At 37.7% G+C, this 20,324-nt stretch overlaps 1 protein-coding gene across 36 annotated transcripts in view; it reads left to right on the top strand.

The window, feature by feature from the left end:
• Positions 1-20,324, top strand: part of MME (membrane metalloendopeptidase) — a 108,505-nt gene that overhangs the window by 48,148 nt on the left and 40,033 nt on the right. For 18 of the 36 annotated variants that reach the window (XM_015092581.3, XM_042235318.1, XM_042235310.1 and 15 more), the window contains 8 exons: positions 6,971-7,105; positions 10,293-10,367; positions 11,255-11,356; positions 12,991-13,127; positions 13,237-13,330; positions 14,465-14,593; positions 15,337-15,435; positions 19,252-19,332. In XM_015092581.3, coding sequence (XP_014948067.1) covers positions 6,971-7,105; positions 10,293-10,367; positions 11,255-11,356; positions 12,991-13,127; positions 13,237-13,330; positions 14,465-14,593; positions 15,337-15,435; positions 19,252-19,332 — 852 coding nt within the window. The remainder of the gene's footprint in view (positions 1-6,970; positions 7,106-10,292; positions 10,368-11,254; positions 11,357-12,990; positions 13,128-13,236; positions 13,331-14,464; positions 14,594-15,336; positions 15,436-19,251; positions 19,333-20,324) is intronic. The other 18 variants (XM_015092585.3, XM_060394537.1, XM_060394548.1 and 15 more) reach the window with 1 other exon arrangement.

Below are 20,324 nucleotides of genomic sequence, written 5' to 3'. Positions count from 1 at the left end.
AAGAAGAAAGAGAACAGAGGGTTCTGTTGTGAGAAGTTGTTGGGAAATAGCTGCTGTGTAGCTCCCCTTGTCATGATCCTGTCTTCTGATTCCCAACTAGTTTTACTTCTAGATGGTGAAATTTCTAAAAAAAGAAAAAAACCTGGAGAGCAGCTCTCATTGAAAATAGTGAATTAAGCTGGCTCGTGTGGATGACGTAAGGTGCCAAACTAGACAAACACTGTCTTTTTCCAAGAGTTTATAGTGTGAAACTGATAACACAGCGTCCCTCCAGCCAAATATTAGGCGAAAGGCCACATAGACATCTGTGTAGACACTGAAGAAATATATACACTTATTAAAAAAATTGGGATTTAATTGTGCTCTCAAAATGAGTTCATTAAGGAGCCACTCATGCTGGAAGTCTCTGGCTGGAGAGATAGAACTTTATTTCAGAGGTATTCTGTTTATCTGAAGACATTGCTTAATGACACACTGCTACCTCAGAGGACAGAAGTAATGAGATTTGAAACAACTCTATCCTGTACAAGAGTATACATTTTTCTATGCTAGGAAAACAATATGAGAGATACCCATTGCCCATAAAAAATAATCATCCCATTCACAGAATTTTAAAATGGAACCAACCAGCTACTTCGTGTGAGAAAGTGCTTGCATACGATTCACTGGAAGGAATAGCAACCTTAATTTTCTTGAAAAATCACACCTTCAGAAGAGTTTTTAAACTCTATTTGGGAGAATGGAATTGGTTTCAAATCTTCTCTTTCTCTACCTCCTTAGTGTTGCAAGGCTAATTGTTATCTTGTCCTCCTTCATAGGGAAATCTACAGGTTAGGTGACCAACATATTGGAGCTTAATTGGATTGTAGCTATGTTTATGTTCTGTGTTTGTCTGGGAAGGTAGAATAAGCTGCAAGAGTGGTTTCTGAATGTTCGGACCACTTTGCGTGTGCCAGTGACAGTGATCTGTGTAGCTGCCCCTTCATGCATACTTTCTTAAAGATTCATTTTACTTGTTTATGCATTAACAAAACATCTGAATAGAGCATTTCAGGGCTAAAACAAAAGTGAGAAAATCTCTCATCTAGTTAACGAAAACCTGAGGAGGTAGCAAAGGAGTTTGAGATTAGAAGCTGTATGGTATATTGCTATGAGGCATGGCAGGGTAGGAAGAAGAGGTGAGAGTTAGGAAGAAATTTAGAGCAGTTAGAAAATATGATGTTCATTAAAAAAAAAAAAAGGTAAAAAGGAAACACTTTAGGGATGAAGAAAGAGGACTTAGAATACGGCTGAGATGGTTAGAAGCCAAAAAGAGATGATCCAAGGCTTGTGTACTGAATAAGAGAAATCACACTCCAGGGAAATTCTCTAAGCTGTACCTACTCTGGAAATAGCACAAACTGAGATTTTCAGTCCTTAAGATGAGCAGGATTTAGAACTTGGGTAAACCAGAGAGGATTTTGTTTGCCTGCTTACCCAAAATGCAAGCTCAAAGAAACTGCTCTGGACTTGGACTACGATTAGGAGGCTGATGACACAGTGAGGGAAATTTACTCAGTATACTTAGAATTTAACTATATTTTTATTGAGCTTCTACTATGTGACAGATACTCCTCTGGACAGGAAGGATATCAAGGAAACAGGCAGAAATGGTCTTTAATTCACACAGAATTCTCATGTTCTAATCAGAGGAGATAGACGATAAAAAATAATTTAAGGAAATAGGTGAATGGAGGCAGTGTTATAAAAGGTGAATGACTGGCGTTCCGGATCAGTGGATAATTTAGATGTGATTTGGATTGGTTTTTTAAAAGGATTGCTCTGACTGCTGCTTGGTTGACTTGATAAAACATATCCTGCAAGGGAAACTGCTGACCTCATTTTGTTCTTTCTGGGCATCAGGTGACTAATAGTCAGGAGGTTTCACCCAAGTATCTCTGTTTAACAAAACATAAAGGAGCTTTTGAACTTGGGACTTAGTGGATATGTCAAGGGAAATTTTTTAGATCAACTGAACTCAGTTTGTAAAAAGAAGTACATGCACCTTCCCAAACATAAGCAACAAACCTTAGAAGTTACACAATAAATTCTCATATGAATCTGCAGGTGCTCTCATTAATAACCTGACAAAAGCCTCTGACCATCCCCATGTTTGTCCACAGTGGATTCTCTTGTGTCCTATGTTTCTCCTGTTTCTGAGTCCTGCTAGCATCTGGGGACTTTCTCACTTCCTGTCTCCAGGAATCGCTGTGTGATTCTGTATGTCTTTATCCATCTTTGGGGAGCAAGCCTCTGTGTTCTGGCAGCTGCATGATCCCTGACATGCTTTGTCAAGTGGAAAACATTTCATAGTCTTCTGAGAGGAAACATATCTCTCCTGGTGGGGGCCCTGTGTGTTCCCTCACAAAACATCCCGTGTAACACCATTGAATAACACCCCTGGCATCAGTGGCTAGGAATAAGACAGTTCTGTGACTTTTCAGTTGCTTAATGCTCCACATAATATCTGGGATAGGGAAGGGTAGAAAATTGCTAAGACTGAGGTGACCGGGAAATGAAACCTCTGGTCCATGGTTGTTGGCATACCAAGGTGCACAAATATTGGGCAGTATTTCCAGAGTGCTCTCTGTTCCTCCCTGGGACTTGCTGTTACTTATTAACAAAGATATTAAGTGTGAAGGACAATAGTTGAATGACATTGCTCTCTTGCTCTTTGGCAACTCCAACAAATAGCAGCTTTTTTTCTTAGCAAAAGGAATCCAATTTCTGAACAGAGCCAACATATAAATATTATTGCCTGGTCCTGCAAATTAAAGAATTAGAGTAACAGTTCCTGGTGTTAGGTATTGGTAAATATCTCAGCAATAGTGTATAACTTAAAAACTCACAAAACTGCTATTGTGGATTTTACCCAACCATTTAAAACCAGTCTTCGAACTTGCTACTACAAGCATTGGGATTTATAATGTTTTATTTTTAAAGGAAAGACTACATAGATATTTAGGTTTTTGGTTTTCTGTGTGGTTTTTTTTTTTTTTTTTGGTCATGTAAAGGATTCACTGTATCAAAGCTTCAACTAGGCTATCTTACAACTGTCAAAGAAGATAGCTGCCTCTCACCCTTGTCCTAATATCTAGCTGCTCTATTAGTGACAGAAAATAAAAATTAAATTTTTGATTTAAAAAATATTCTGGCTAATAGACTGTTTAAGGTTAAAATATGTGTTGATTCCTTTCTCCCCAAATTATAATTGGTATTATTTGGCATTTTACATATCTAGAAGTATCTCAAGGAAGAAAATTAATATTTTAAGGTAGAATCATATCTTGTAGAAAAGACTTTTTAAAGATTTTTTTTTTTTTTTTGGACTGTGGTGAGTCTTTGTGGCTGTATGAGACTTTCCCTAGTTGTGGTGAGCAGGGGCTGCTCTTTGCTGCCGCGTGGTTTTCCCAGTGAGGTGGCTTCTCTTGTTGTGGAGCACAGGCTCTAGGTGCGGCAGGCTTTGGTAGTTGCAGTGCTGGGGCTCAGTAGTTGTGGTCTGAGGACTCTTGAGCACAGGCTCAGTAGTTGTGGCACACAGGCTTAGCTATTCTGTGATATATGGGATCTTCCTGAACCAAGGATCAAACCAGTGTCCCTTGCATTGCAGGGTGGATTTTTAACCACTGGGCTACCAGGAAAACCTCTCTTCTAAAAAGGATTTAACAGCAGCAGTAAGCCTGGGTTTTGACAGCTACTGGATAAATTTGGAATCCAAAGAAGATAAAATCAAGATACTATGACATCTATCTTAGTTCAACTGACTCAAATTTGTTCCTTTTTACGGCTGAGTAACATTCCATTGTCAGCTTCCCAGGTGACTCAGTAGTAAAGAATCTGCCTGCCACTGCAGGAGACACAGGAGCTGTAGGTTCGATCCCTAGGTCAGGAAGATCCCCTGGAGGGGGAAATGGCAACCCACTCCAGTATTCTTACCTAGAAAATCCCACAGACAGAGAAGCCTGGCAGGCTACAGTCCATGGGGGTCGCAAAGAGTCAGACAAAACTGAGTAACCGAGCATGCAATATTCCATCGTACATAATGTGCCGCAACTTCTTTATCCAATTATCTATCAATAGACATCTAGGTTGCTTCCATGTCCTGGCTATCGTAGGTAGTGTTGTGATGAACACTTTGGGATATATGTGTCTTTTTGAATTATGGTTTCTCAGAATCTATGCCCAGTTGTGGGATTACTGCGTCATATGGCAGTTTTATTCCTAGCTTTTGAAGGAAATCTCCAAAGAGAAAAACAAATACCATATTAACGCATATATATGGAATCTAGAAAAAATGGCTTATTTATAGGGCAGGAATAGAGATGCAGTTGAGAACGGACTTGTGGACACAGTGGAAGAAGGAGAGGGTGGGATAAATTGAGAGTAGCATCGAAATACATACATTACCATGTATAAAACAGTTAGCGAGTGGGAAGTTGCTGTATAACACAGGGAGCTCAGCCTGGTGCTCTGTGATGGCCTAGAGGAGTGGGGTGGGGGTGGTGGTGGGTGGAAGGCTCAAGAAGGAAGGGATATATATATATATATATATATACACACACACACTTATGGCTGATTCATGTTGTTTGGCAAAAACTAATACAACATTGTAAAGCAATTATCCTCCAATTAAAAAAAAAAAGATACTGAAACATGTTTTAAACAGTCACACTGTAAAATTTTGCCAGGTAATGGAGCTCATTAAAGGAAAGAGTGTATTCTATGTTAACTGTATTTAATATTCAAGCATCCCAGAAGTCCGTGATATCATATACTTCTAGCTTTCTGGGAAACTTTACCAGTTCAGCAGGTTGGAAGCATTGTACAAAGTTCTTGTGCTTGCCAAGTTCTGTAGCCTTTAAATACATCTTTAGGGATGAAGACACTGGAGTAACACCATTGCAGAGTCAATGAAATGGAGGAGAGCACTCTTGCTATTGTTTTCTCACCTCATTAACAAAAAAGCATCCCATAGTGTACAAAAAATCTTAGAGATTGATATTGGAAAATTCAAATTACCATTTCTTTGCAGTCAGTAATAATTCCCTGCTGAATGCAGATGAATTTATATGATTTGAAATACAGTTAATTCAAAACACCGCATGCTTGTACTTTGGAATAGTTGGTCCCATTAGGTATGAACTCAGACATGTTTGTTTCCTTCAAAGTGAAACAAGAATTCTGATTACTTTTTAAGAGGAAAAGAATGAAGTTGGCAGGACTATACATAAAAACATCCTTTTATCCCTGTTACCTTAGTGATTAAGTGTTTAATACAGAAACAGATGAAATTTTTATTGAACAGCAGATCCAGGATAGAGATGCTAGTTAGACAGCCTCCTAATTGCAGGGTATCCTTGGAAGAGAGAGCCCTCTCTCTCTCTCTGTCTAAGTGAACAGGAAATTGTTTACTTAGCATTTAATAATGGTCATGGAATACCAGTATCTAAATGTTACTTAAAGATGTCCTCTTGAATTTCAAATTAATAACAGCTTACATTTTGCTTAGGTTCTTATTCGATAAAATATTTCCATTTCCCTACAAATTTTTTGTGTGATCCTCTTGAGTCACTGTGAATTTAAATGTGCCTTTTCGTTCAAAGTGACAAGAAGGATTCCCCTTTCACTGATAATCAGTAGGGTTATAAAACCCCCTGGAAACTGTGAAAGGGTTAAGTACTCTTCAGCTCTTCTTCATATTTATCCTGTGTGGACATATATCTGAAGCTCAGAACCACCCATTGATCCCAAACGTATGGTATGGCCTTCCTAATTCGTCTAGTTGCTGTTGTGTTCGATATTTTTTTGCTACCTCATAGACTGCAGCCCATCAGGCTCTTCCATCCATGGGATTTCCCAGGCAAGAATATTAGAGTGGATTGCCATTTCCTCCTCTAGGGGATCTTCCTGACCCAGGGGTTGAACCCTAGTCTCCTTCATTGGCAAGTGGATTCTTTACCACTGAGCCACCAGGGAAGCCCTTCCCAAACTGATGCTGGAACTTGAAATTTTGAGTAAATTTTAATGTGAGGCTTCAAATTTTGAGTAAATTTTAAGTTATTTAAACTGCTGATAGATAATAACTAAATAGCAATGGGCTGAGATTTATGAAAGTGCTATTCAATTTCCTGGGTTCAGTGCCAGTCAGAACTTGAATAAGGGATTTATACATTCTGTAAAAGGTCAATAACATATCTAGGTTATAGCTTATCTTCATACAGTTAAATGTGTGTGAAGAGAAAATGGAAAAATTTGAGTTCCTGGAAGAAAGCTGATAGTCAAAATGGCATATTAGAAATTTCACAGTAATAAGAACCAGCTATGGAATTAACTAAAGCCCACAGATTTGTCTTGGAGGAGCTCATGGGAAAACAGTCTCATTTTTAAAAAAAAAATACTGTTTGGCTAGAGGAGACGATTAAAAGATGAGACGATTAAAAGATGTCTTGATAATGTGATATGCTTGTGGCCATCTCTTCATGTATAGTTGGAAAGAAAACATTTATATGAGCAGAGAAAACCTGATAAAAGGAAATTTGGCAAAAGAATGTATTTTTAAGAAAAAAATACTAGTTTACTGCTTACCCAGTGTTTTGCGAGTGTATTATTAAAGCAGTATAGCTTGGTTAAAAGTTGAAGATTATAAAATCTCCATAACCAAATGGTTTTAAATGACTTAGTACTTTTAGAGTGATCCTTCATTGTTCTGTTCTAATTCAAAGGTACATTGAGAATCTGTTATGATTCAAAGACACACTGAGTTTGAGAATCTGTGCAGGTCATTTCTTTTAAGATTCAGAAATGAGTTTCTATTTTGTGCTTCATCTGTTACCAAAAATGAATATTGAATTGAAAATAAATTTTAATTTTAAGTGCCATGATGAATTTTTAGAAGGTTCTTCAGTAATGTACTGTTATTTATTTCTTGCAGGCTTGTACGGCATATGTGGATTTTATGATTTCTGTGGCCAAATTGATTCGTCAGGAAAGAGGACTGCCCATAAATGAAAGCCAGCTTTCTTTGGAAATGAATAAAGTTATGGATTTGGAAAAAGAAATTGCCAATGTAAAACACATATTCTCTGATACAATGAATAATGTCAACTGCTTTTTATTTCTTTCTCCTCTCTATTGTATTTTAAGAGTAAAATGTACAACTTCTCAACCAAGGGATAAAAATGTACAGCTCAGTAATGGATCATTGACTTCAAGAGGACCTTTGAAACTGGAGTTTTTCAGTAAACCAAGTTCCAGACATCCAGGAGACATACTAATTTTGACAAATATTAAACTAGATTTGTTTAATGACCTATTATAACTGGAACACATCAACATCTTAACTATTTACAGTCACACTGTTGTTGAGATGCCCTTGAGATTCAGGACACATGTGATGACTATTCAGCAAAGCTGTTTTAATTTTAATGTATACAATTTTGCTTTATTTTAAAGTTTTACAATTTAAGGTGACCACAGAAATTGTCTCTATCCCTTTGCAAAGAAGTATTAGCCTCTTAACATGGCCACACTACTGTATGAAATTCACTGAGTTCAGACTGTCAGGCTGCTTATTAGCTCAGATGAGATCTAACAGGAGGAGTTTATCAGCAAAACCAAAGGGGTCTGTTGCTGAGACTCCTCTGGTTCTGGGTCAGCCCGTAGAGGCTGAGTTGGCACATTCTGTTCTAACATTCCTCTGATAGGATCTGCAGTCTCAAGCAAGTGAACTCTATCTAAACAGCATCCAGGTTATTGACTGATCTCATAGTCAGTTTCAGTCTGGGATCCACAGAGCTGTGACATTGCCACCAGCAACCTACAGTCCTAAATCCCCATCTGCTTGGCAGTTGGCCATCAGAATCTTGAAAATGAAAGATCTTTGAGGGCAATTTTAGCTTTCCTGGGGCCGTATGAAACTAAAAGTCTAGAATCAGAACCAGACATTGGTTGGAGCTGCAGCTGGATGAATGGCAGTTTGATAGGTTACATGTGGTTCTGTGTTGGAAACAGAATTCTTAGAGAAGCATAGTTTATTACCCTGGGTTTTTACCACTTGTACCTTATCAGACTGTGTGCTGCTTTGATCAGCCTCAGCTCTGTAATATTACTGTTATCTTACTTCAAAATTCTTTGTGTCTTTAACAATGTTCAGCATATCACTGCAGGCAGATGTTACAAACATAATCTTTAAGTTGTTGTTGTTTAGTTACTGTCATATCCAACTCTTTGTGACCCAAAGGACTACAGCATACCAGGCTTCTTCTCTATCATTCACTATCTCAGGAATGATAGTTTCCTCAAACTCATGTCCATTGAGTCAGTGATGCCATCCAACCACCTGATCCTCTGTCACCCCCTTCTCCTCTTGCCCTCAGTCTTGCACAACATCAGGGTCTTTTTCAATGAGTCAGCCCTTCGCATCAGGTGGCCAAAGTATTGGAGTTTCAGCTTTAGCATCAGTTCTTCCAGTGAATATTCAGGGTTGATTCTTTAGGATTGACTGGTTTGATCTCCTTGCTGTCAAAGGAACTCTCAAGAGTCTTCTCCAGCACCATAGTTTGAAACTATCAATTCTTTGGCACTCAGCCTTCTTTATGGTCCAACTCTCACATCCGTACACGATTACTGGAAAAACCATAGCTTTGACTATACGAACCTTTGTCAGCAAAGTGATGTCCCTGCTTTTTGATACATAATACTTTCTAGGCTTGTCATAGCTATTCTTCCAGGGAGCAAGCGTCTTTTAATTTCATGGTTGCAGTCACCATCTGCAGTGATTTTGGAGCCCCAGAAAATAAAGTCTGTCACTGTTTCCATTGTTTCCTCATCTATTTGCCATGCAGTGATGGGACCAGATGCCATTTTTTTCTGAGTGTTGAGTTTTAAGCCAGCTGTTTCGCTTTCTTTCACCTTGATCAAGGGGCTCTTAAGTTTCTCTTTACTTTCTGCCATTAGGGTAGTGTCATCTGCTATCTTAGGTTGTTGATATTTCTCCTGGCAATCTTGATTTCAGCTTGCGCTTCATCCAGCCTGGCATTTTGTATGACATACTCAGCATAGAAGTTAAATAATCAGGATAACAATATACAGCCTTGACATAATCCTTTCCCAATTTTGAACTGGTTGTTGTTTCATATCCAGTTCTAACTGTTGCTTCTTGACCTACATACAAGCTTCTCAGGAGGCAGGCAAGGCGGTCTGGTATTCCCACCTCTTTAAGAATTTTCCACAGTTTGTCGTGACTCGTACAGTAAAAGGCTTTCGTGTAATCAATGAAGCAGAAGTAGACTTTTTTCTGGAATTCTCTTGCTTTTTCTATGGTCCAACAGATGTTGGCAATTTGATCTCTGATTCCTCTACCTTTTCTAAATCCAGCTTGTATATTTGGAAGTTCTCAGTTCACCTTTTGTTGATAACTAGCTTGAAGGATTTTGAGCTTTACTTTGCTAGCAAGTGAAATGAGAGCAATTGTGAGGTTTGAACATTCTTTGGCATTGCCTTTCTTTGGGATTGGAATGAAAATTGACCTTTTCCAGGCCTTTGGCTGCTGCTGAGTTTTCCAAATTTCCTGGCATGTTGAGCACAGCACTTTAATGGCATAATTTTTAGGATGTGAAATAGCTCAGCTGGAATTCCATCACCTCCACTAGCTTTGTTCATAGCAGTGCTTTCTAAGGCCCACTTGACTTCACACTCCATGATGTCTGGCTCTAAGTGAGTGACCAGACCATTGTGGTTACCTGGGTCATTAAGACTTTTTGGTACAGCTCTTCTGTGTATTCTTGCCATCTCTTCTTAATATCTTATGCTTCTGTTAAGTCCATATTGTTTCTGTCCTGTATTGTGCCCATCTTGGCATGAAATTTTTCCTTGATATCTAATTTTCTTGAAGAGATCTCTAGTCTTTCCCATTCTATTGATTTCCTCTATTTCTTTGCTTTGTTCACTTAGAAAGGCTTTCTTACTTCTCTTTGCTATTCTTTGGAACTCTGCGTTCAAATGGTATATCTTTCCTTTTCTCCTTTGCCTTTCACTTCTCTTCTTTTCTCAGCTCTTCGTAAGGCCTCCTCAGACAACCATTTTGCCTTTTTGCATTTTTCTTGAAGTAAATAAATCAGTGAATTGAAGTCACGAGTCATTGTTAACTAGAGAAATAATTCCCATTTTTACCTTTTGTCTCTCTTCACTTAAAATTGCTTCTACTTCTTTTGACCACTAGTTGGGGAGTTGTTATTGAAATTTTCTTTTTTCAGTCAGTGAAAACAGTAATACTGGATGCTGATGATAGCACTAAACTCGTTAGGCCACATGAGCGGACAGTCACAGAAGTAAGTGCTAGCACTCTCCTCAGATAATTTGGCACGTACCTGCACTGTGTACTAGGGATTTTCTTGGTCTCACTTGCCTTCAGTTCTTGGCAGAAATCATTGTGTGTGTGTATGTGTGTTTTCCTGTCTGAATTTTAACTAGGACACTGAATGGTGGTGGGTAGCAGACAGAGTGGGAGAAGGCAATGGCAGCCCACTCCAGTGTTCTTGCCTGGAGAATCCTAGGGACAGGGGAGCCTGGTGGGCTGCCGTCTATGGGGTCACACAGAGTCGGACACGACTGAAGTGACTTAGTAGCAGTTGCAGCAGCAGAGTGTTTGAGGGATTAATTGGAAATGACTTTATTCAAGAAAATCATTATATGAAATAGCCACAGGCATAACTGAGCTGCCCATTAGCCATGGAAGGAAAGAGGGCTGTAAATATTGCTGATGTGGTTTGTTATAAAAATATAAAAAGATTTTTGAAGACCCCATGGACTGTAGCCTGCCAGGCTCCTGTGTCCATGGGATTTCCTAGCCAAGAATACTGGCGTGGGTATCTGTTGCCTTCTCCAGGAGAATCTTCCTGACCTAGGGATCAAACCCAGGTCTCTTGCATTGCAGGCAATCTCCTGCACTTCACGCAGATTCATTGCTGACAGAGCCACAAAAGAAGCCCTCATACTTAATACTAACCAAGTCTTGATGATTGTTACTAAATATACTTAAAATCTCTTAATTTCTCTTTTCTTCTTGATGCGACAAGATAAATTATGAAACAAATACAGAATAGAATTTAAATATAATTATGTTGTACCAATGCCATATTTCTTTCCCCCTTGTATATAGTTATATTTTTCAAAAGAATTATTGGTCTAAAATAATAATAAAACATTAAATCCATAGGCTACAACTAAATCTGAAGATCGAAATGATCCAATGCTTCTTTATAACAAAATGACATTAGCTGAGGTCCAAAATAAATTTTCACTGGAGTTCAATGGGAAGGTAAGTAGCAAGATTTAAGTACTTATGTCATTTTCAAAGTTAATATTAAAATGCAGTTAAAATTCAATGATTTTTTAATTTATTGAGATAAATTGAACATCAAAATGAATTTAGATGATACCAAGCATTTGACTTTAGCAAAAGACTTGAAAAAAACTATTCTAAATCATTGTATTTATATTTAATTAGAGTGAATTTCAAAGATAAAAAGCCTTTTCAAAGTAGCTATAGAATAGTATTAGGAAGTATCATAAAAAAGGGTTTGGAAACATTAAAAGGGAAAATCCTTCTGAAAGGCCATTATATAACTATGGGACTTGGACAGTCATATAATATGTACCAGACTTTTTACCTCCAAAAAAAAGAATAATTTATTCATAGAACTTGCCATGTTCTCATCAGGGCCAACTATGGAGTGTTCAAAGCAATAATGGAGAAATAGCACACAGGAAACAGAAAAATCTATAAATCTATAAATGGTACCATTTATAAATGTCAATTGACATCTTTTTGCTTAGTTGTAATTCCTTAGCTAGTATCTAATAATCTCTTCTAAGCTATGCATATATTCTGTGTGTGAGCTGTTGCACGCAATTGGATAATGAAGCAACATTAATAAAATCTACAAACTACCACATTCAGTGATGGAATTCTATTTGGAATTGCAATAAACAGTTGCAGTTGTTTTGTTTATTGTCTAATTGCAATAAACCAGGAATTTCTTACATAAAGCTTTTTAATATAATGTGTTTAATAAATGTTTTGAGAAAATAGTCCAAGCCACAAAAGGAAATCAAGAAAAGCCATATCACCTCATACTAAGTGATCAATGTATTTATGTACTTCTAGGTAGCCTAATATATCAGTAATCTTAAACATTTCTCAAGCATTGAAATGTGGCATTTCAGCAAGATTTGCGTAGTCTTTACTTTTGCTATCTTCCCTTGTATCCATTGGAGGTTGAATAACCACAATTCCCACTGAAAGAATAGCAGAGAAACAAGATTCTATCTTTCAGTAACTCCAAATCCAGCTTCTGAAGTGTGAAAACGGCATGTCTATATAGACCTGACATTGATCGCATAAAATACGTTTTGTCCATCTTCACGGGATCATGTATGTTGCATCATTACCAATACTTATACCTCTGCTAGAGCAATAGAGTGCTTTCACTTTCATGAACAACACAGTCTCCACTGAAATAGATTACTGTGTTAAAATGAAGTGTCTATTAGCATACACTTTTAAGGAATATGCATATTATACCCATTTAAATTTTTGCTTAAACCTAGAAAACATTATAGCTAAATTTCTTTGTCTCTCATATGGGCTGGACCAAGAATATGACATTGAGCCTGATTTCTACCATAAGACTCCTAGAGGCTTTGTTATTGCTCTTAAATGGTTGGTTTAATTCTGCATTTAAATAATTATGCTGCAGAACTAATTTTTATTCAAAACCTGACAGAAGCAATTAAAGAAGTCCAAACAAATATCACACTGACCGTTGTGATAATTATATAGTGCTACAATTGATACTGTAACCGTGTCTGACCCTGTAACCATAACTGATTCTTGGAACCAAGAAGAAAAGTCCATAATTACTGAATGTTTTGTGCCTGATTTTTTTCCAGCCATTCAGCTGGTCAAATTTCACAAATGAAATCATGTCAACCGTGAATATCAATATTCCACATGAGGAAGAAGTGATTGTTTATGCTCCAGAATATTTAACCAATCTTAAGCTCATTCTTGCCAAATATTCTGCCAGGTAGGTATGTTAGCGTGCCCATGTCCCCAAAGTTTGCATTTAATATCATTCTTTAGAAGCTTTGCAGCCTCATCTTTTCTGTTGCTGGGTGGTGGGTTTTTTTATACAGAGATCTTCAAAATTTAATGTCCTGGCGGTTCATAATGGATCTTGTAAGCAGCCTCAGCCGAAACTACAAGGAGTCCAGAAATGCTTTCCGCAAGGTGAAGAAAAAATCTCTCTTTTCTTAAGACTTAAAGCATAAAGAGATCCATGGTTATGAAGGCTTGCCATGTCCATTGCTAGAATGTGGTAAACTTTGTGAAGAGACAGAAGGCCAAATGTTGGTTACTTTGCCTGTATTCAAGCCATGTTGCCTAGGAAAGCCAGGTTTCAGGTGCTCTGTTGTCCTATGTATACTTTGGCACCATGATTGAATAGCCCTGGAAGGAAGGGCATTTGGTTATTTGCACAGTGATAGAGTACTGGCTTGGTTTGGTGTTGTGTTCCAGGTAATTTCAGGGCTATCTACCTCAATTAATTTGATTTTTCTAGTACTCACAGCACAGTAGACATACAAACAGATGGACTACATTGTGTGGACTACCCACTGAGAATACACCTACCTGGAGATACCCTTAAGACCTTTTATTAGGCTGTACCCATATTACTTAAACAATCATCATTTTGGTCCTAATGTGAGAGGAGTGAGAAAGTCCTAATGTGAAAAAGGAGAAATTCTCACAAATGTATTGGTTGGTGTCATGGGAAGGGAATAATTCTGATTGATTGAAATTTTTAATTTTTTACCTTTAAAAGAAAATGTAGATATTTTAAAAACTAAAGAAGATAAAAGTTGTGTTTTGCTAAATTTTCCTTCCATAAATGCATCCCTTTATCGGTACTTAAATGTGTACACATGCAGTTCTAAGTACTGGAAGTTCAGCAAAAGCATTGAAAAACAGCAGTGTGTTTTCTTGTATACCAGGTCTCTCCCATGTTACATATATTGAATATTGTTTCATGTTTATGTTTATGCAGTGGCAACAGCATTATTTTGAGATTTGGCGGGGCAGAGTTTTTTTCCTAAAGTGGTCCAGAAGGATATTAACTTGCAGTAGCCAACAGTTCTTCTAGGACTTGCTACTGAAAATATACCTTATTTCCAGATCATATATAAGTAATAATTCTATTGGATTGCATTTTTTCCTGTGCAAGGACATCCTGACGTGTGAGGAGATGCAATGAATATTGAAAGAATTTGAGACATAACAGTAGAGTCCTATGAAATGTGTGCTCTCGCTGCACTTCGGCTGTCTACGCCTGCTCAAACGCCATTTCCTTTCTCTCTCCCATAGGCTCTCTATGGCACAACATCAGAAACAGCAACTTGGAGACGCTGTGCAAACTATGTCAATGGGAATATGGAAAATGCCGTGGGAAGGCTCTATGTGGAAGCGGCATTTCCTGGAGATAGTAAACATGTGGTAATGTTTTCAGCACAGTACTCTATCAGTTTGCGTCATTGGGCAGTCACAATAGTCCCTGATTTTGCTAAAATTGTACTGATTGGCTGAGAACTTCTGAATTACCATTTGCCATTATTTCCCAACAAATCTTATCCTCCCTCCCCCAAGGGTCTGCCTATTTTTCTAACCCTAATATTGTTTAACCCAAAAGCAATTGTCCATTTTCCAGGAGCAGTGTATTCACAATACTTAGTCACATGTTCTTATAATATGATCATTTATAGTCTCTTCTATTAGCAAAATTGACTAAGAATTAGTATTTTTTCTTAAAAAACCAGAAAGTAAATCAGAGTTCATTTGAAGTATAAGCCAAGTACTATATTTTTTATTGTTACTGAAGTGAAGACAAAGGAACTTAAAGGCAAGGTGAAAGAATCTATTGAAATGCTACTTCATGCTTAACTAAACTATTAATAGTAATGACAGCTAGTATTTTATGTTAGTTCTTCTTTCTTGGTAATGGAAACCATACATTTTAAAGAAGAATTTTATTAATGTATACATTAAGATCTATTAAGTCATTAGTGTTGATAATGGAAGTGCTGCTTTAAAAATATAATTATCCCTTTGTTTAGATCATTTATAAATTTATATTTATTAACATTATTAAATCAACACAGCTTATAATTCTATTTTTCTTAATTTTTATTACAAACAATTATCTCATGGCTTACATTTGCTTTCTGTTCTTTTGGTTTAAGGTTGAGGATTTAATTGCCCAGATCCGGGAGGTTTTTATTCAGACTTTAGATGACCTAACTTGGATGGACGCTGAAACAAAAAAGAAAGCTGAGGAAAAGGTAAAGAGCAAAGCAGAGCTAACTACCAAAGAAAAATCCATAAGAAAAGATGAACTTTTAAGATATTTGAGGAAAATATGGTAATCAAGAATTATATAAAATAAAACATACTCTTTCAAGATGTAACATTTACAGGAACAATTTTCATGGATGAAGCTTTTTTTTCTATGATTTTCATCTTTCATTATCTCTTTGCAACTAGCTCCTACTCTCCATGTTCATCTCAAAACTTTGAAAGAAAAAACTCCTTTTCTTTAAAAAACAAGTCTTCACAAACCAAGAAAATAAGAAAACTCTTGTGTGAATAAGAAAACATTAAAAGATATTATCGGTGGTTCATATTTTTCCTCCTTTTATGAAACATATTTAAAAGACTTCTACCAATATTCAATAATCTTTAATGCAAATTTCTAGCTCAAAATTTGTAAGCATGTGCTATTTTTTTTAATATAACCTAGGGAAAATAATACCAAATTTCTATTAAGCCAAAGTGAGGTAGTACATTATTTGAATTCTATAGATGTCCTACAGTTACAGAGATATTGATGGAGCTCTTTATAAACTATTCTTATTTACCCCCACTATTCACCTTTTATTGAGATTGTTAACATCTTGCATAGAGTAAGCAAAATGGAAATTCTAAGAAAATCTCAAATTTAACTTTTCCATGCCATTGTCTTGATAACTATATAAAACTAGAAGGAACACATCCAGTGAAAACTGCATGTGGTTTATAAGCAGTATTCACATGCAACATGATTATTCCTCTGTAGTTAGAGTAGCAGGAAGACCAGACCATTCTCTAAAATTAACACAGAAAGAGTCCATAAATCTATTTATAATAAGAGAATCCAACTGAAGTCTAGTTTTCTTTCAGGATTAGATCACATAGAAGGATCATCTTCTTCAGTGGCCACAGAACCCTGGATGACTCAGATCTAGAATTTGGCACCCCAGTATAGCTATCTTTGCAGCACTCTGTCTAGCTCCTCAGAAGTTCAGGCTGGATTTGCTCCTTTCATGTTCCAGCTGTCATAACATGGTTCTTTTTGATGTAACCAATTAAGTTGTTCTAGATTTAATCATTTCCCAAGGTGATATAAAACTCTGGATATACAAGTGGCTTTATGAAAGAGTCCCATACTCAAAAAGTTTAGGCAACACTTCCTGAAGGAAGGCTTCCCTGATCCTACCCTTGATTAGGTTACATGCCTCTAGGGTATGATTTTATGGCATCATACATCACACTTGAGAGTTAATATTCATTTTATTGCCTACCATTGACCTTTACAATAAACTCTCCATGAGCAGAAATTTTTGCATTGTATCCTTAACCCCTTACAAAGTACCTGGTTTGTTGTAGACCCTAGAACACAAATTGAATGAATAAATAGGCAAACAAATTCATCCTCTTGGATACTTGCAATTACTTAATTGTAGACTCTTAAGATGTCCTTCAGTGAAAGAGCCTGCTTCACGTTTCTGTCATAGTGCATGCATGCTCAGTCACTCAGACATGTCCAGCTCTTATCGACCCCATGGACTGTAGCCTGCCAGGCTCCTCTATGGAATTTTCCAGGCAAGAATACTGGAGTGGGTTGCCATTTCCTTCTCCAGAGGATCTTTCCAACCCAAGGACTGAACCCACGTCTCCTGAGTCTTCTGCGTCAGCAAGGCGGATTCTTTACCTACTGAACCACCTGGGAAGCGGTCACAGTATTTACCCCCAATATTTTACAATATATCCTTTCTTATGTAGTACCTCCCATTTCTATAGATTATGTATCCCTTACAATACCTTTTGGGGAAACATCTAGAAAATAAAATACCACTGAGAGGGGAGTGATTTATTATGGGCTGACAGTATGGAAAGAAAATAGGCTGGGCCTATTAGATTAGCTGACACATCTGTCTGATCCACTGGGGAAATCCTAGACTCATGAAATAGATTTGTAACAAAACCGCATCCATTTGATGGCAATACAAATAACTCAGAGATGCAAGCTTAATACCTCATGAAAAATGTAAATTAGTTAAATTATTTAAGAGCAACGTGGTATGATTGAATCAAATATCTTTGAGGAAAAGTGAGAGAAGTGAAAAATAGAAATACCAAGTAGTAAGCAAGTGGGCTTCCCAGGTGGCGCTAGTGGTAAAGAACTCACCTGCCAGTGCAGGAGACATGAGAGACGCAGGTTCGATCCCTGGGTTGGAAAGATTCCGTGGAGGAGGGCTTGGTAACCCACTCCAATATTCTTGTCTGGAGAATCCCATGGTCAGAGGAGCCTGGTGGGCTATGGTTCATAGTGTCACTTAGAATTGGGCACAATTGAAGTGACCAACGTAGATAGTATATTCAAAAGCAGAGACATTACTTTGCTGACTAAGGTCCGTCTAGTCAAGGCTATGGTTTTCCAGTAGTCATGTATGGATGTGAGAGTTGGACTGTGAAGAAGGCTGAGCGCTGAAGAATTGATGCTTTTCAACTGTGGTGTTGAAGAAGACTATTAAGAGTCCCTTGAACTGCAAGGAGATCCAACCAGTCCATTCTGAAGATCAGCCCTGGGATTTCTTTGGAAGGAATGATGCTAAAGCTGAAACTCCAGTACTTTGTCCACCTCATGCAGAGAGTTGACTGATTGGAAAAGACTTTGATGCTGGGAGGGATTGGGGGCAGGAGAAGAAGGGGACGACAGAGGATGAGATGGGAGGATGGCATCATTGACTTGATGGACGCGAGTCTGAGTGAACTCCAGGATTTGGTGATGGACAGGGAGGCCTGGCGTGCTGCAATTCATGGGGTTGCAAAGAGTCAGACACGACTGAGCGACTGAACTGAACTGAACTGAAGTGACTTAGCACCCACAAGCAAGTGGTAATGAAATAATTATAAGCAAACAATTTTAAGGACGGCCCATGTGATGCCAGTGGTAAAGAACTGGCCTGCCAGTGCAGGAGACTTAAGAGACTCGGGTTTGATCCCTGGATTGGGAAGATTCCCTAGAGGAAGGCATAGCAACCCACTCCAGTATTCTTGCCTAAAGAGTCCCATGGACAGAGGAGCCTGGAAGGCTACAGTCCATAGGGTCGCAAAGAGTCAGACACAACTAAAGCAACTTAGCATGCACATCCACAAACAATAGTAAGCAAGTGGTAAATATGAGATGGTATAACAAGGAAAACCCTGTTTTCTACTCATTTAACTAATATCATTCATTTAACTGTGGAAAGTTGGGTACACTAGCTCTGCAGACCGAAAGAGAACATCAAAACTCCAGGAACCAATATTCAAGAAGAATATTTAGCACTGAACCTGTAAGCCCACATCTGTTTTCTCAGCTGCATTGGTGAAGTGGAAAGATAAGCTACTAGAACGGGAGTTCTAAATATTACTTCCCCTATAGTAGTAGTCATAGTAGTAGTTAAGTCGCTAAGTTGGGTCCGGCTCTTGCGACCCCATGGACTGTAAGATTGAAGAAAGAAGCCTTACAGAGAAAAATTGATAAGAGTAATACCTGTGTTTGTAATACCTTTGTTCCAATACCTATGGAACAAAGACTTGTCAGTTTTTTGTGTTAATTTTCTTGGGCAAGCTTCAGACTATGAGAATAGGGTATTAGAAGCCAAATTTCAGGACTCTTTTATTTTGAATTCCAGGAAGAAGCCATGGCAAAGATCTCTGTTTAAGTGTGGTCAAATACTTATTTTGTAAACAGTATGGATCAAGTTATTCAATTTCCAGTCAAGGGCATAATCGTAAAGTTTGCATTTAAAAGTTCATAGTCATGCTCACATTCAATATTATAATTTTCATAGGCCTTAGCAATTAAAGAAAGAATTGGCTATCCTGATGACATTATTTCAAATGACGACAAACTGAATAATGAGTACCTTGAGGTAAGTCTTAAAAAGACTGCACTGATGATGCCTGAGGCTGGGGGCAATGTTGTTTCTTGCTATGTGGGGGGGTGGGGGGAGGGCAGAACGTATGTGGGCATACAACCAGACCTCTTATTATATTAAGCCTTTAACGCTGAAGTCAGAACTATGTCTGTTTTAGTGTTAGCTTATTGTTTCATTGGCCTGGTCTATAGTTGGTTTTCTTATTTTGCTTTCCATATAGTCCATTTTTAGAGTAGTAATAAAAACTTGTTTTTTTTTTTTAAAGAGCATTAAAGCATAGATATTTAAGTGATGAACAGGCAGTACTCAGGCTTCTTATACATGTCTGAAAAGTCAAATCTTCAGGTTTCTTTCCAATTTCTAATTATTCCTCCACTGGATTAACCTGATCATGTCTTCTCTGTTTAGAAAAAAAAAGCATCTATTATTTGAGAATGAGAAACTGTTTTATTCCCCTTGTGTAATGTAAATGATGAAACCAGAATTGATTGAAGTATGGCTTTCAGGGTCAGATAAGAGCTTATTGCTAACCTTGTAGTCTCCACGACTGCTTGCCACCTTGGTGACAAGGTGGTCCTTGCCTAGATCCAGGGATGATGATTTCTAATCGTTTATTACTAGCCTAAATAGAGAGTTTGCAAGGCACATGCCCTTATTTCTTTTTCTATTGCAGAAAAGCTTGACTTTTTAAAAAATGAGCTCACTGTAGCATGTGAGTCCTCGGGGCCCTTGTGGCAGGAGTCTAGTGGCTGAACACACAGCCTCACAGCTGAACTGCGTGGGTTCAGATCTCAGCTCTACCACACACTAACTGACTAAGAGCATCAACTCAAAGTCAGACTCCTAGGGTTCAAATCTCAACTTCATCATGAATGAATTTGGACAAGTGACTTGTCTGTGCCTCAGTTTCTTCAACTTTAAAATGGTGATAACAGCCCATCTTCATAAAATTATTTTGAGGATTAGAAGCATAAGTGTTCTTATAA

Source organism: Ovis aries, chromosome 1 (assembly GCF_016772045.2).
Source record: "Ovis aries strain OAR_USU_Benz2616 breed Rambouillet chromosome 1, ARS-UI_Ramb_v3.0, whole genome shotgun sequence".
In the NCBI taxonomy this organism is placed as follows: Eukaryota; Metazoa; Chordata; class Mammalia; order Artiodactyla; family Bovidae; genus Ovis; species Ovis aries.
Note: the sequence above shows the minus strand (reverse complement) of the source record. Positions and strands in the feature narration are given on the sequence as shown.